This window comes from Drosophila busckii, chromosome 3R (genome assembly GCF_011750605.1).
Source record: "Drosophila busckii strain San Diego stock center, stock number 13000-0081.31 chromosome 3R, ASM1175060v1, whole genome shotgun sequence".
Taxonomy (NCBI): domain Eukaryota; kingdom Metazoa; phylum Arthropoda; class Insecta; order Diptera; family Drosophilidae; genus Drosophila; species Drosophila busckii.
In genome coordinates this window covers 8,516,086-8,532,448 of record NC_046607.1, presented here as the reverse complement: position 1 = coordinate 8,532,448, position 16,363 = coordinate 8,516,086, and the positions used below count along the sequence as shown (strand labels likewise).

The 16,363-nt window shown below is 35.3% G+C and overlaps 1 protein-coding gene across 1 annotated transcript; it reads left to right on the top strand.

Annotated features, from left to right (window-relative positions):
• Positions 1-13,362: 13,362 nt before the first annotated feature.
• LOC108602432 (putative mitogen-activated protein kinase kinase kinase 7-like) lies at positions 13,363-15,878 on the top strand. The gene is made up of 9 exons (XM_017990551.1): positions 13,363-13,397; positions 13,458-13,763; positions 13,829-14,005; positions 14,074-14,185; positions 14,237-14,433; positions 14,496-14,807; positions 14,866-15,051; positions 15,109-15,235; positions 15,297-15,878. The coding sequence occupies exons 2-9, from the start codon at positions 13,512-13,514 to the stop codon at positions 15,419-15,421; spliced, it is 1,488 nt and encodes a 495-aa protein (XP_017846040.1). The 5' UTR covers positions 13,363-13,397; positions 13,458-13,511; the 3' UTR covers positions 15,422-15,878.
• Positions 15,879-16,363: the final 485 nt, after the last annotated feature.

Below are 16,363 nucleotides of genomic sequence, written 5' to 3'. Positions count from 1 at the left end.
ACACACACACACACATGTGTACTTCGCCAGATGACACCAAGTTGGCCCCAACTTGCCTCGGCGTGAGGCATTTAAAAATTGAAAAGCAATTTCGTAGCGATTTTAAGCGACGATGCCACTCGATTGGGCATGTGTGTGTGTGTGTGAGTGTGTGTGTGTGTGTCTGAGTGTGCGTGTGTTAGCTTATAGTGTGACTTTTCACACTAGCACTGGCCCTGCCGCCAGTCGGGTGCTCAGTGTTTAGATTGTGTTACCAATATTTATGGCTCTGTGGGGATACAACGTACGTTGGAGCGACTTTTGGCTGGCGTGACCACAGTGCCGGGATCAGGGCAAGTCTAATCACATGACCCCTTGGCGTCAGTGTTTAGTTCTAAGCTTGGATCGTATAGTATGAGAACTGCTGCTGCTGCTTGCATCGAAGCTAAATTTAATGGGCGTTTAGCCTGTAACTTCCTTTTGAACTTTTGGCCGCACTTAGCGCACGCATATGCTTCCGTCTCTCTGTCTGTCCGTGTATTTGTGTGTGTGTGCTGCTCCTCGAAGTTGAATCATTATGCTCATAATGCTTAAAATTGTTTTGCAATTGATTACGCGCAAGTCGAGCTTATAGCTCTATTTAAGAACTAAGCTACTGTATATAAAATATAAAATCAGGGGTGACACAGAAATCTGTAAAGATTTTAGGCTGAAGTTTCTCAGAGCAAAGAACTTACAGAAATTTTATTATAAATAAGGTACAGAGATTATTATTAATAATTGTAGTGTTAATGCTCCATCTATTTACATTTTAAAACTATTGAATATATTGTTTGACATTGTAAAATATTCAAATCATTTTTGAATTTAATTCATCTTTAGATATTTTTGAATGCATTCATTTTTTTCCAATTTGATTTTGAATTACGCTTAGATTCATTCTGATATTGATATTGAGTTAATTACTTTCTAAGAATATATTTTGATTATTTATTTTATTATTTTAGTCCATTTATATTGCCAAATAAAAATATAAAATTAGGATTCTAATTTGAAATTTATGCACTCTTAATAATGAAATATATTCAAGTTGCAATTAATGCCACTAAGCTCTATTACTTTATTTAGAATGTGAACTATCGTTTTGCATTTAATCATGGCAGTAAATGTTTAAACTTATATTTCATTGAGCGAGCATAATAAACCCTCTTTATAGTTTTATGACTTTTATAAAAAAAAACTCGACCAATTAGCAACGTATTGCAAAAAATAAAAATTGCTTTTCCGGTGTGTAAATATTTTTGCCGTTTTGCCCAATTTTCATAAAAGTATTTAAGCATTGGCGCGTCGCGTAATTAGTTTAACCGTGCTCTAGGTCAGCCTGTGGATAAATATGTCAACTATCAAAAGTCGCCCTACCGCAGATCCCTGCCCCCATTTCAGGCCTATTCTATATGCGAAAATAATTAAATTAAATATTTTATAAAATTGTTTTCGTGGTAGCTGTGAAAATCGCAACCACTTGTGTTTACTCACATGTTTATGTGTGAGTGTTGAAAACTAATTTTATATAAAAGCAGGCTTGCGGTTTAAAAGGTACGTCCCAATTTGCATATTAAGATCTAGCCAATGAATAGCACTAGCTTATAGCTATTTTGCCTCAGAGCTGTTTTCATTTTTGTCCCCCAAACGCGTCTGAAACATTAAAATAAATTTCAGAAAAACTTTCTTGATTAGGTTTTAAACTAGAATATTCAAAATGAATGTTAGAATTTTTTATAAGATGCCTCAGCCTATTTCGTAAGCTTAAGAAGAACCTTATGGGAAGTAATGTGTTGTTTCTACAACTTTTTTTATTGAGAGGCTTACTACATTTAAAAATATAAATAATTCAGATTACATTAAATAAATCTGTCAAAATTACTTTTACATTAAAATATAACATTTTCAGCCTTTGAAACTCAAAGTTTGAACTATTTGAAAATTTAACGCAAAACTAAGGCTCAGAAATATTTTAATTAGAATAACTTATTAGGGTAGCGCTAATACTTAGCTTTAATGCTTTAAACACAATTTTTCTTAAATCACTATTGACCGTTCTAGTGACTTTCACTGTACTTGCAGGCAAATTATATCTATACTTGTCTAAACATATTAATATAATAATGATCTAATTTATTAGGCCATGCACATTTTAAAGAGTGTACTGCTGGTTTAATAATTAAAGCAAAAGCTATCGTTAGCAACAAATGATTTTAACAATAAACAGAAGAAACTGCTGGCACTAGCTGAAACTCTTGTGTGTGTGTGTGGCTCAGTCGAAGTGAGCGCTGGGATTTATTGAATTGTCAAGCTGGTCAGTATAAATGGCAAACACACACACACATATATATAATTATATAGATGCGTATGTATGCATAGCTTTAGAAACTCTACTCAGTTTGCAATTAGACTTATACAAATGCCGCATTATTTTCACATTTTTATTTGCTCCACACATTTATCAAAGCGTATAGGGCAATGCAGGAATTGCGTTAAATATTTAGCAAGCTACTAGTTGTAGATATAGCAGAGTATGCTTTATATATGTGTGTGTGTGCGTGTGTGTGTGTGTGTGTGTAAGAATTAGATAAATACCAAGCCACGCACAGTCAATGCTTGTTGCTGTTTTTGTCACGTTGGCATTTTTCTACACTTTGACCCCACACTAACGTTAGCTAAGCTGCCAACGTTGTGGTCATCCTTTTATGCTGCTATCTATGCGTGTGTGTGTGTGAGCGATGTCAAGTTGCCTGGCTGGCCATTGTTGTCGTTGCCTTAGCTGCCTTAGCCTGGTTTGTCTGATAGTTGTAATTGGCCAACTAAAATCATGTGACAAATTAACAGCGCAAAATTTATTGCTTTGCCCGCTGCCGGCGCCTTAAGCTGTTGATGAAGAAATATTGTATGCGTTTCATTGGTATTTTGTCGAGTTAGTTCGCCTGCCCCGTCTGACAGCATGAGACAGCGTTTTCCTATTAACTCTACAAGCGAGAGTTCAAGCAATGAAATGGTTTTTGCTATTGCCGCACATGTTGAAGCTGGCACCTGCCTTGGACTTTAGCTGCTGCTGCTACTTTTAGTAGTACAAGCATGCTTAATATATGTACATAGTACATAATGTCATACATAGACAATTTAGGTGGCAAATTATTGAATTTCAACTTGGCCAAACACTTGACAGCAACAAATTGCGTTTACTATAGGCTTAAGGTATAAAATAAAATTTATGTGTAATTTTTTTTCTCTTAAATTTGCATTAAAAGTTGTACTCAATTTTAATGTTTATATAATTAAAACTTAAGCATTTGTATAGGATGTAGATAACAGGGAGCTGGATGTTAGACGTAGCTTAACAGAAACAGCAACTTAACAGAGTCAGCTGCTTAACAGAGTTACTCATGAACAGCTGAAGAAAAGATTCCCGCGATTTAATAGTGGGAAAGTAAAGATAGTGCTCATTAAAAGCGATGCACTATGTACAGAAACTGAAGAATAATAATAAAGCGCACTTAAGCTTAAATAAATATAAGTTGCAATAATGAATATATGAATAATATTTGTAGAACTAAAACTTATATTTGTTAACAGAGTTGAGCATAAGCAGTTGACGAATAGAGCCGCGATTTAATAATAGGAAAGAAAATATCGTTCTCATTAAAAGCAACATGCAGAAAATTTATAATAATAATAATAATAATGAAGAGCACTTAAACTTATTTAAATAAAAACTATGTTTAACCATACGTTTGTTATGTTTAATTGCATTAAAAAAATTAACAAGTTATTTGCAATATAAATTGCTCATTTTTTTTTTTGCAGTGTAGTCTTGTTTGTTATATACACAGTCTATGTACACCAGCGGCAACACATGCATTAAATATTTTGTTGTTGTTATTGTGTTAGTTGCTGCTGCTGCGGCTGTTGGCTCAAAACATTAATTAATGCGCCTGCAGCTAAACGATGTCATTTTATATGTGAGCTCCAAAGGTGTGTGTGTGTGTGTGCTCAGGCGCAAAGCGCTTGCAGCTGAGTTTTGTTTGGTGACCAGTTGTTGTTAGCGGTGTTGGCCCGACGGCTGCCGGAAATGCAGTCGAGCGTTCAAAATGCGTGCATGTCTTATGAACAATGAATTTTAGATGTGTGTGTGTGTGTGCTCAAAAAACAATGCACACACACACACACACACAGACAAATGCAGCTGGTCTGAGTTAATACATACCAATTGCTTGCAGGTGTTGCTCGCCGCCAAAAACTAAAATCGCCATGTTTTTTGCACGCTTCGCTGCTAAACGGAAAAACAGCAGCAACAACAATGGCCGAAACAAGATAAACAAGCGAATCTGCAACAGCAGCCGCAATTAAGCACACAAAACCCAACGCAGCCCGCCAGCATTTCCGTTCTGGCCAAAAAAGTGCCTGCAGTTTATACTTGACTACGCTGCTGCTGCTGCTGTTGCTGCTGCTTGTGCTTGCGACATCCGCTCTACGACTGCGCAATTAAATTAAATTGACTGCCAGGCATTCAGTAGTGTCAAAAAACACAAAATAAAATAAATGAAAACACGCGCAAATATAAATAAAAAAATAATAATAAGCCCTCCATAGCTTTGTTGTTGATTCTGTGTGCTAGTCAACAAGCTTTGATTTCAACGAATTTTAAATTAATTATTGCCTTATGGTCAAATTGCATTGCGCTTTGCTTGAGCCAGATAAATAGAGAGAGCGAGAGTGAGAGTGAGAGCTTGTTAACATACAAACGGCCAGAAACAAAGGCCCCCAAGTCATTTGCACAAGCCCTGCAATTTGAGTCCACTCACAGTGTCTTGCTTAGCAAAAGTTTTTGACAAAATTGAACAGCGTGGTGTTTAAAAATAAAGAAGAAGTTGTTTTAATCGTGGCTAATATAATTTACAATATAAGCTGTTAAAACTTCAGGTTAGAAAGAGAGATCGAGATTTAGTCGCTGTGACATTATCTAACTGCATTCAACAGATTCATTAGGTAGCATACTTTTTGGAGTCGAATAAGTTATCTTTTCCTTTCAGGCAATCAACTGTGTAATTTGACACTAATTTGTTCTCTAGGGTAGATGATTGTTACAAGAGACGTCTCATGGGATTTTTAAAAAAATATCCGGACTTCGAGCATGACAATTGGAAACGATTAATGATAAAAGCCACAATTAACGTGTACTTTCCATATCAATTGATAAAGTAAGAAAAAGCATAAAGCCTAGTAATTTCCTGCCGCTAGATGAACATAATATTCATCTATCTGAAGATTCTGTCACATGACCATAAAGTCACTAGGCAGTTAATCAAGTCGCAACTGGAAAATAGAGAAGCACCTGTGAAGGATAATGCTCATTTCATCCGCAACACTTTTACAGCTTTTCTTAATATACCTTGTAAAAGTAATGTAACCGGTTAAGATCCATAATGAAGAATGCAATTTGGCTTCTTCAATAAAATGTATTTTAAAAATACAATTATTTTAAATTGATGCAGCTCTTCTGTTTAACTGACTGCTTGGGGATTGATTTGAGCACAGAAAACGTATCGATTACAAATAGCGATTAGTGCTCGAATTATCTGTGAACGCGCGCAATGAAACATAAGAACATAACATACTACTGAACATAAGAATATAATATTTAAAACGAATATAGTTAAATTATCAAGGATCCACTGTCAGCTTTATCTTTGTTTTGTCATTAAAAAACCACTAAGCAGTTTATAATTTATTTTACTATAATAAAGCATAACAACTCTTGAAATATATTTCCAGAAATTGCGCCACTGTTAGATGGGAACTCTTCAAGAAGGCTCCCAAATCGCATGGCTGGTGCATCAAGCCTTCCTTCCTTCCATCTTTTAGCGTACGTTGCATTTGTAATGAAAGTGGTGCTTGAGCAAAATGGAAAATTTATTGCGCTGACAGTTATGGTGTCCATAACAATAATAAAAACAGCAGATGCTGCTGCGCTGTAACAACAACAACAACAAAAACAAGGCAATCGTAATTGTAGTCGTAGTCGCCTCCTGGTGTTGATGATGATGGCAATGATGCCGTTGATAGCCACCGCCGCCGCCGACGACGACGCTACTTCAAACTCAACTTCAATTGCTGCGAACGGCCTGGAATGACATTCATTGGAGTCAGCCTGCCAGCCAGCCAGCCAGCCTGCCTGTTAGTCTGCCTTCTCTTGCATTTATTTGCCTGCCGCACTATCTGCAGCTGCAGCACGCTGTCCTGCCACTCTAGTCCTGTTGCTGCTGCTGCTGCTGCTGCCGCTAAGTGCGTTTCGCAGTGTGCCCTTTTTCTGTTACGCTCATCAGCATCGCATTTGGTTAATGGCAAAAAAAAAATGAACGATAGCAAAATAATACAAGCAAAAAAAGAAAAAGAAAATAGAATAGCGTCGCCTGTCATAAATGTGCTCTCGCTGCCATGGAGCTGACAGCCCAATGGCGTTTTTATTGACAGCCTGTCGGCCATTTGAGTCATGCCATGTCGCTAGTTGTCTAGTTGGCTGTGTGTTTGCGCATATTACGTATGCGTCGCGTTGCCAAGGCTAATTAATATTGCTTAGTTACATTTAGCTTTGAACTTTAAGTGACAGCTGCTGACATATTAAAAATTGGCTTCAACAGTCGAAAGCTTTAACTATTATATGCAGTTCGCAGGTATTTGAATTAATAAGCATATTGAGAAAAGAGAGGAACTTTAAAACACAAACATGGCTAACATTCTAAATACTATTAAATATATTTTCACAATTTGTAAGCAAAAACGAGTTTAAATTTGCTTCAAGTTGCTTGTGGTGATTTCGGTATATACGCAATAACTGCCATGGACGTTCGCAAGAAATCAAAAATCTAATTAATATTTTGAAATATAAATGCCTGTCGAGAAATGCCAGAGTAACTGTTTTGATGCTGCGTGATCTACAAAATGCATTACGCCTAAAATGACTAAAATATAATTTGTACAATATCTTATAATTTATAGTTTTTGCATAATGCAACTAAGCAATGTTAGCTTAAGCTCAATAAATGAGCTTAGTCTTTACTGAGTCGAGATTGCTTAGATTTATTTAAATTTATGCTTTGAATGTAAATAGCAATAAATTGCAGTATTATTTATTTCAACTGAGAAATCACTGAATACCTATAGCCATAGCTTTCTACTATTTAAAATATAGAGAGCGTTCAGCTAAGCTAAGGTAAGGTAGCTTTATCTTTTGCTTTATTGTTGATATATTCTCTGTAATTTGCTTACAGTTTGAAATCTATTTAGTCAAAACGATTAACAATAAATAGCAAAGCAAAGTGATAATAAAAAAATAACAAAATAAAGCAATTCTACCGAAATTAAAATCCACGCCCCTTGGCTAATGTTCACTTTTTATAAATATTTTATCAGCTGTGGTAGCTTAAAGTAAACTTTATACGCTTGCAACGAGCGTTGCGGTGTAACTTTTTTTCTAGCATAAAAGTATTTTACAATTTTCCCAACATTTTTATTGTGCAACTTAATGGGCATTTTGTTGTTAGCGTGCTGCGCGTACACACACACACACATACAGAGAGAGAGAGAGAGAGAGCGTTTTCTTTATAATACAAGCATGTACTCTTAATGCATGCCACTCTACTATTGTTTGTTGTTATTGTTGCTTGCTTACTGAAAAGGTAAACTAGACATATAATATGCCAGTTCGTGTGTGTTTTGTGTTGGTTTAGTGCTGAAATTGAATTCTTAAGTGTTGCGCACACACACACACACACGCATGAGTAGAACTATGACTCCTTTTGTATATGTGGGGCTGTAAACTAGCGTACTTTAAGATTTTCAAGCATGCGTTTCGTTTGTATGGCTATTTAGTCTTTGTTTATTGTTGGCTGATCTGGGATCTTTGTACTCGCTGTGCTACGTTTGCTGCATTTTAAGTTTATGAGTTATAGACGCTGTTGCTGCCCCATTCGCCTTTTGCCTTTCGCCTTGTTCGCATTTCGCTTTTGCGCTGCTTTTTGTAATTTATGTAAGTTTCTTGGATTTACGAGCTTGCCTAATTGCAGTCGACAATAAATATTTCAACTGTTCAAAAATTATGCTTTAAATACACTTTTCGAACTCTTGGCACTGGCGCCATTTTTTCAAGTTTATTTATGCAACTTAATACAGAACAAATGGCAAATGGCAAACGAAAATAAAATTAAATCAATTTAACTGCAACTTACAAACTAACAACGAAAGACCTATGTACATATTTTTAATTCAAGAGAAATTGAATATTTTACAATTTGTGCGCTTGTTAAACTTTTTATGCGCTTACAGGTAAGGTAAATATAAACATTTTTATTTTCTGCATTTTGGTGCTAAAAAGTCATAAATGCGTTTTTATAAATAAGTTGATATTTTGCGCATGTTGTTGTTATGTATAAAATAAATATAATTGATATTTCATTTTAGTTGCTCATGTTGAATGCGTTTATTCCGATATAAAACTCATGTTCTCAAAACTATTAATTGCCTTAAAAAGAATTCGCTCACTTTTTTGTTATTATTCAAACTGATAAAAAATATTTGTCGGTTTATTATAGCAGCGTTTTAAATTGTGTTTTGTCTTAATAACAATATGTTGGGTTACTTCAAACTATAAAAATAAAAATGAACAAAATAAATATTGGGATTTACGCAAAAGTTTTGTATGTCAAAAATGTATTTTTATTTCTGCATTCTGCTCATTTATATATCGTTGTAATATTTTACCAGATGAAGAGTGAGTGACTGACTGACTGACTGACTTTAATCATCACCCTTAAAAAATACAATTTTAAATCAATCAATTATTAAACAGCATAATATTAACATTAATTTATAGCAATATATATAGTTATATAGTTTTTACATTATTACCTATGTTGCAATAGCTTTAAATTTAAATAATTAATTATAAATTAGAGTAGGTTACCTATAACATGGAACAGCACGCTTGTCTTTAATAAATATATATAAAAAACAGGCTGACTTTAGAATAACTTTGCATACAAATTTCAATTTCGATAATTATTATTATAATGGATTGGAGTGCTTGCAAAACGACTTATGAGATCTATTGTGCCTCCCACTGGTAGATGAGCTACAGTTCCTGTCCAGTTCTATCATGTGCAGAATTGTCAAAATATTCCCTGATTCATCTTGCTGGCATCTACGGTATAACTCCCCAACTGACTAAATCGTACTCTGCAGAGCGCAGGATACTCATTCATCTCAAGGCAGAGTCTGCATATCGCATTTTCCACAATTTTTAGGTTTTTACGCAGTCTTCAGTGTCCCGTCAGGAAATTTCGATAATAGGTGGCGAAAATATTGTTTGCGCAAATGCTACATAATATATTAAAGAGAGAAACCCTATTAAAAATTTTAAATAGTTCTTACTGTTTAATCTTCTGAGTTAGAAATTAAAAATAAATATACAAAACCAGAAATGTACAACATTCAAATCATGTTTGCATTGCCTTCATCTTGAAATTCGATATTTTGTCATGAATTCTTTTGATATTGAGCTAATTTTAAATATACTTTCTTTTTCAAGTTAAGAGCTTAAGCATTATTTTTATCTTTGTGCTTGAAGTCTGCTCAACTAATAAACCAAGTTGATAATAGAATGTAGTTTAGCATTAAGTTTTCAAAACTACATTTCTACCAATTGCACTCAATATATTTCAGTTTAACTATATGGTAAGTTTGCTTCGCGTTACGCGATTTGGTTGGGTGCAGCGCGGAACTGTCAGTGCTCTTTTGCATTTACAATTGAGACAGAGAGAAGTTTTGTTTGCAGCTGTGTTAGCTTTAGCATGTTTGTTACACGTTTAAATGTCAAATACGCAACGCTAAACACAATTCCTAAGCAAATCGCACAAAACGCTCGCTGCACATAAAAATGTCAAAGCCAACGCAGCCAGTTGTCGGTGTGTGGCATGCCACGGGCCATGCCACATGCCCTCCATTGTCTCTCGCTCTCTCTCTCTATCTCTCTCTTTGTGAGAAATGTAAATTTTATCTTTGGCAAAAATAACTTTTACAATTTCATTATGTTTCATTTGCATCAAATGCGTTTTGCTCGCGCGCTCACAATGCCAATGCATGCAAATGCATGCCACGCCCCCTACTGAATTTTAGCGAACGATGGGCGTTGCTTTCACTATATGCATAGCTCTCTCTCTCTGTGTGTGTGTGTGTGTGTGTGTATGTGTGCATCGTGAGCAACATAAACTTTTTTGGATTGTCGCTGCTTCACTATTATTACAAGCATCTGCTTATTATTACACTCAGAAATATTTTAGAGTATTGCCTATAAGTTTACATATTTTTCAAACAATTGAAATTTTAAATTATTTTTATAATCATTAGTGTGTTTATCCCCGAACTACCACTTTTTTTACCTTAGCTTATTTTCTCTAGCTTATAACTGCAAAATTATTAATAATTTAGTTTTCGTTATATATATACTCCAAGGTCTGTCCAAGCACCACTACAGCAGTATCTTTTCGGTAAGCTTGAGCAACTGCGTCTTTCAACATTAGCGGAGACAACAACCAGACTCTGCAACTATATCATGGCACTCAACTGAAAAAGCTGCTGCATACTTTAAAGGGCTGCCAAGCACAAGCGATCGCCTAGAGAAAAGCCATATCTCGGCAGGATTAGGTCGCATTTCAAAAATTTAGATACCGGCACTCCCAAAACTACATCAATTGGCATTTAAAAAATATAGAGTCCATCAATTTGGAAAATTTTAGTCTCCGATCGCAAGGAAAGTGGCCAAAAGAACAAAATCCCTGTTTCCCCCGAAACTACAATGACTATCTAGATGCAGAACTATAGCCCTTTTATCCAGGAATCGTTTGACATTAACTTCATCCTGATCCTTGCAAGTATTCAGGGAATCAGGTCTATTTTCTGTATAATAAAACTGTAAGAAATATTTAATTTAATTGTTTGTTTAATTGCGTAATACTAGTCAAATGATTATCAAGCTATTGTATATTTTCTTAAATTAAGAATAACATAAGAAAATATACATATGGTATGCTGGTAAAACGCAGTAAAATATTTTACAACTATTATTCTAAAAATTCAACTTTTAACAAAGAATTTTTTTCTGCAAAAATTGTTTGTGCTCTTTCATATGTTTTATTAACTTAATAAAATGATTCTATTTATTAAAATTCTCGTAGGAAAAAAATATTTATTTTTAGAATATATTTTGCTGAGTGTATGATTTCAAACTGTCAACTAGTTTTTTTTTGTTTGCTGCTGTTTGATTGTTGGGCTGCTTGCTTTTAAGTCTGACCTTGTCGAACTTTTGATGGCTGCTGGCTTTGTGTGTGGGGAAAAGTTTGTGCTTTGTTGGGCTAAGAAATTTAATACAATTAGCATTTACTTGCTGTTGTGATTACTTGAAGCGTAAATCTACCAGCTACCTAGAGTTCTATGTGGAGATTACGTATACGTATAGACGTTAAAAATTCTGTTTCAAGTGCGCTCTAATGAGTGTAGAGCAAGCCAACATAATTAACATATGCTTTTTACGCCTCTGACAGCATTTGAAGTTGCCGCATGCCACAAGCCGCATTTGGGTGGCACGCCTGCCTTTGGCTAATAATTTAATTGGACCATGCGCAGTGCGTGCAGCCGCGTTGATAACGCAACGCAGCTAAAGGCGCTCAAAAGCACAAAAAAAAAGAAACAGCAGCACACCAAAAAAAAAAAAAAAAAACTAGCTAACTAACACATACAGTTTTTCTTCATTTCCAGTGCTCTTAATGAGTATCTATGGCAAAAGGGACTTGGCTAAAAGCAAAGTTGACTGAGCATTTTTTGCGTGCTGTTTTTTGTTTTTTTTTTTTTTTTGTTGCTCACGGTTGATGTTAATTAAAATGTAAAACTCACGACACGTTAGTAAATTGTAGATAAGTATTAATGTACTTGCTGCTGTGTGCATAATAATTTCCATTAAACTTGCCACTTGGCATTGTGGCAACTTCAGGTTGATACTTTATTTGGCGAGCTGCCCCCGAGTGTCATTGTAAATTCTGTTTTTCACACCTGTTACACGCAATTATCTCAGTCGCATGCAAAAGAAAACCAAACCCCCATGCCTTGCCTTCATTTCCGCTAAGGAAATGAACTACGGATTAGAACGCCAATCGTGTGCTAAAGCAAGTCGGGTCGGGTTAGCGGGACACGTTGTCAAAGTGCTGCAGCATAAGTAGTTTTGGCACTAAGTGCCTTGAGACAACTGCCGCACGCACTGATTGCCACCGAACTGCATGTGAAATTAAGCTGCGACCGGCGAGCCCGAGCTCTCACTCTCTGTCACCCTCTCTCCCCACGCTCGCTTTAATTTGCACTCGACGCTGGGGCTGGAGCAAAAAGAAAGCAACGCTGCAAAGTATCGTGAGCGCGCTGGTAATGCACGCCACATGCAGCAGCTGCCAGTGCCTCAAATGGAATTTTCTTTTGCTCATTTGATGGCTGACTGAGTGACGGACTGGTGGACTGGTGGACTGACTGACTGACTGACTGAGTGGCCGTTGCAACACCTGACACAAAATGATGTTGCAGATGTTGCTGTCAAATGCGTTACGCTCGACTGGGCTGGGTAATAGGATTTACCCCATTGGAAAATGCGCGACGTTTTCAAAAGCAAGCGATGCAAATGTCTTGAAAACTTTCAAACAGATTCGCAGCAGCTTTCGGATATGCGAAAAGCTTTTAAGCAAAATGTACAATCGTGAAAACACCCATTGAATATTATTTTTGTAAAGTTAAACAAATAATTATAATTTTAAATTCTCACTTGCTTATTAAAAAGTTTACGTTAAATAAGTGGACAGGTTAAAGTTGGGCGCCACCAACAATACAAATTATAAAAATTGAAACAAAAAAAAAAAAATATAAAAAATTCTAAAATATTCTACTTAAAGTTCATGCCAAATTTCAATTCCCATTTTTTTATTATTACACTTTATGCTAAAAAATCGGCTTTGTGACCATAGTGCAGTGTATATAAATTAAATTAGCAGTGCACTTATATATAAGTGATAAAATTGCATTCATCATCAATATAATCTTTTTATAATGTCTTATCTTATCAAGCTCAATATATCAATATCTTGCTGCACTACTATTCTAAAGTTTTTTTTGCGTGCTTTGCTTAGTGAGCTTTTCAGTTTTCATTCACAGTCTTTGTAATACACCAGCAAGACGATATTTAACTAGTTAGCGGGTACTTATGCACAAACTATTTGCTAATATATAAAGAAATGGATTCTTTTGTGGATTTCAAAAATCTAACTCTGGAAGAGGTAATTACATCAATGTCAAAAAAATATTGAAGTTATTATTAATTAGTTTTTACTATACAGATAATCGGACGTGGAGTATATAAAGCGACTTGGAAAAAGCCCAATGGCTCTACGATGACTATAGCTGCCAAACTTTATTATGACGATTATAATCAGGAATGTTGGGCTCAAGTATACCGTATGGTTCGAGACTTTTTGGATGTAAGCCATGAGAATATTACAAAATTTTATGGTTTCTACAATCCGAAAGAGCTATTTGTTCTATGGGAATATGCTGAGAATGGTTCGCTATATGATTATATACATAATAGTGGCCGAACACACTCATTTGAACTTTTGACCAACTATATGTATCAGTGTGCTAAGGTAAAGGGTGAGAAATATATTTTCTACTAACTTGTCAGACTAAAAAACCATTCTTTGACCCTTAGGGCCTAGCCTATTTGCATGGAAGACAACCACAAATTTTACAAAGGAAATTAAGAACTTCCAAATTATTACTAAGCAAAAACTATAGTTTACTAAAGATTTGTGATGCTCCTCATAGTCACATGAAGTCAATATATATAAGGCGTATATCACCATATGACGCCCCAGAAGTCATTACAGTGAGTATTACTGTTTTTGTTTTGAGTGTTTCTAACTTTTATTTTTAAAAAATAATTTATTATTATAGCGTTCGGGTTATGACGAAAATTCCGAGACTTTCAGCTTTGGTATTGTGCTCTGGGAGGTTATGGCTCAAAAGGACCCTTTTGTAAACTGGAGATACAAGGGTCCTCATACTGGTAAGTACATGTAAAGCAAAAGAGTGAAAATAATAACAACTGTATTTGTAGACAATCGTCAAGATATTAATGAAATCAAAAACTTTGAAACTTCTGCACAAATAAAGCAATTGATTGAGCTCTGTTGGAAATGGGAGCAGAGTGAACGGCCCTTGATGAAATCATTGGAAGATAAGCTCTTTAACTTAACCCTTTACATGAAAGGCATGTATTCCAATGTGGATTCAAGCGCTATTGAGTTGAAGAAAGTAAGTAGGTCTATGGGAGTTTTGTACTTGCGAACTTATAAAAAATTATTTTTACTGTATAGGTTCTCGGACAGGGTTCATTTGGAAAAGTCTTTGAAGCGTTTTGGTCAGGCATGACTGTGGCCGTCAAACGAATTAGCTATGATGACGAGAAATGTAAACAGGTCATAGATAAGGAAGCTCGATTCTTATCAACTGTTAGACATGACAATATTATAAAATTATATGGGATTAGCCATGACACTAGCCCGCTTGGGAAAAGAATGCTTTTACTAATGGAATACGCTGAAAATGGCTCGTTAGAGGCTTATATACATAGTGGCCGGGATTTCGCTTATGAGGATTTGCTCAATTTAATGCGTCAGTGTGTAAAGGTATTTTTTGGATTATGAATTTGTGCTGCCAACTTAAAAACATTGCTTTTATCCTCAGGGCTTAGCTTATTTGCATGGAAGTCAACCATCAATTATGCACCGAGATGTAAAAACTGCAAATATGGTACTCACCGATGACTATAGTATATTAAAGATCTGTGATTTCGGTTTGGTTAAGTCGGTAGCTTCAAAAAATACTGAGCTCATTGGCTCCATACCTTATAGAGCACCAGAAATATATAATGTGAGTATTCAAGGTTTTAAGAACATTTTTTTTTCTAACTTCTTCTTTGCATTATAGACCAAAGAATACGACGAAAAGTGCGATGTCTACAGCTTTGGCATTGTGCTCTGGGAGGTAATGTCTCAGAAAAAGCCTTTTGAGAATTGCAACATCGTAAATATAATGAACCAAGTTCTTCTCCAAAGTAAGTAATTTAAGTGTTAGCTTTTAAAATGTCATATATATATACATATATTTTTATACAGAAAAGCGCCCAGATATTGATGCTATCAATAGTCATAAGAGGTATAATCATATTAAGACAATAATAACGAGTTGTTGGAAGGAGGATCCTAAGGCACGCCCCTCGATGAAATACCTGAAACTATAATCATTAATCCTTGAATATTTATGCATTAGTTCTGAAAATTCAGACATGAAGTAGGATGTAAAAGCAGACTTATAATATTGAACGGAAAATTCTCAACAAAAACAACAAGCTTTGTTATGCTCAATTTTCAGTATAGACAGCGGGGTGCGCTTGCTGCGTTGCCCTGGTCAAAGTTGCGCCCATTTAATGCGCTTACTTATTTTTTCATTTCATGTAGAAAAAGATTGGCTTGGCCTGTTCTATACTTAGACCATAAACATATTTGTGGAAATTATAAGTTAAAGCATGTAGTCGTCTGCTTAAGTATTCTTTATTTTAAGCTCGCGGCTATTTACTTTCAATACGTTTACTCTATTCTGATATTCGTCAAAAAGTGACGATCTGTTATACTTACAGATTATGTTATTTATTTTTACAGTTTATGTTAAAACTAGAAACGATTGGTTGTTATTATCAATAGGAGATTGGGTTTGGTTAATTCTTATATTGCAATTAAAAAATAATTGTCATTAGATCTATTAAGCATTTCTAATTTATATATCTATCATGTATATAAAAATCATTTGAGCACTTTTGCCGAAAGATTAAGAATTTCCGCTTTTTTATTAATAAAATCATTCAAAAAACCAACACAGCTCATTGTATGCTCCCTGTATAGTTAATCTGTCCTGAAATCTATTCTGTTTTTGTGGCAACTCTGCATTTGAGAGCATTAATCGCCCCACTGATATCTCTAATCACTCAAACAAAGGATAACCATCTTTAGTTTTGTATGTGGCAATGCAATTCGCGCTTTAAACAATCCATAAACCATTTGTTCAGCATTTTTTAACCCTCTCAGCACCAAAGAGGCATAAAAGCCGCATAACAAATCATTAGGCTAGCGCAGAGGGGCGGAGAGCGGAGCAGAAGAGCAGCAGCTGTTTGAAATACTTGGAGCTT

Bases quoted from the DNA above. Each gene is read 5' to 3' on its own strand.
- LOC108602432 (XM_017990551.1), top strand. From the start codon at position 13,512: ATGACTATAGCTGCCAAACTTTATTATGACGATTATAATCAGGAATGT. The intron at 14,434-14,495 runs GTAAGTAGGTCT...TTTACTGTATAG, and splicing joins GCGCTATTGAGTTGAAGAAA to GTTCTCGGACAGGGTTCATT. The intron at 15,052-15,108 runs GTGAGTATTCAA...TTTGCATTATAG, and splicing joins GAGCACCAGAAATATATAAT to ACCAAAGAATACGACGAAAA.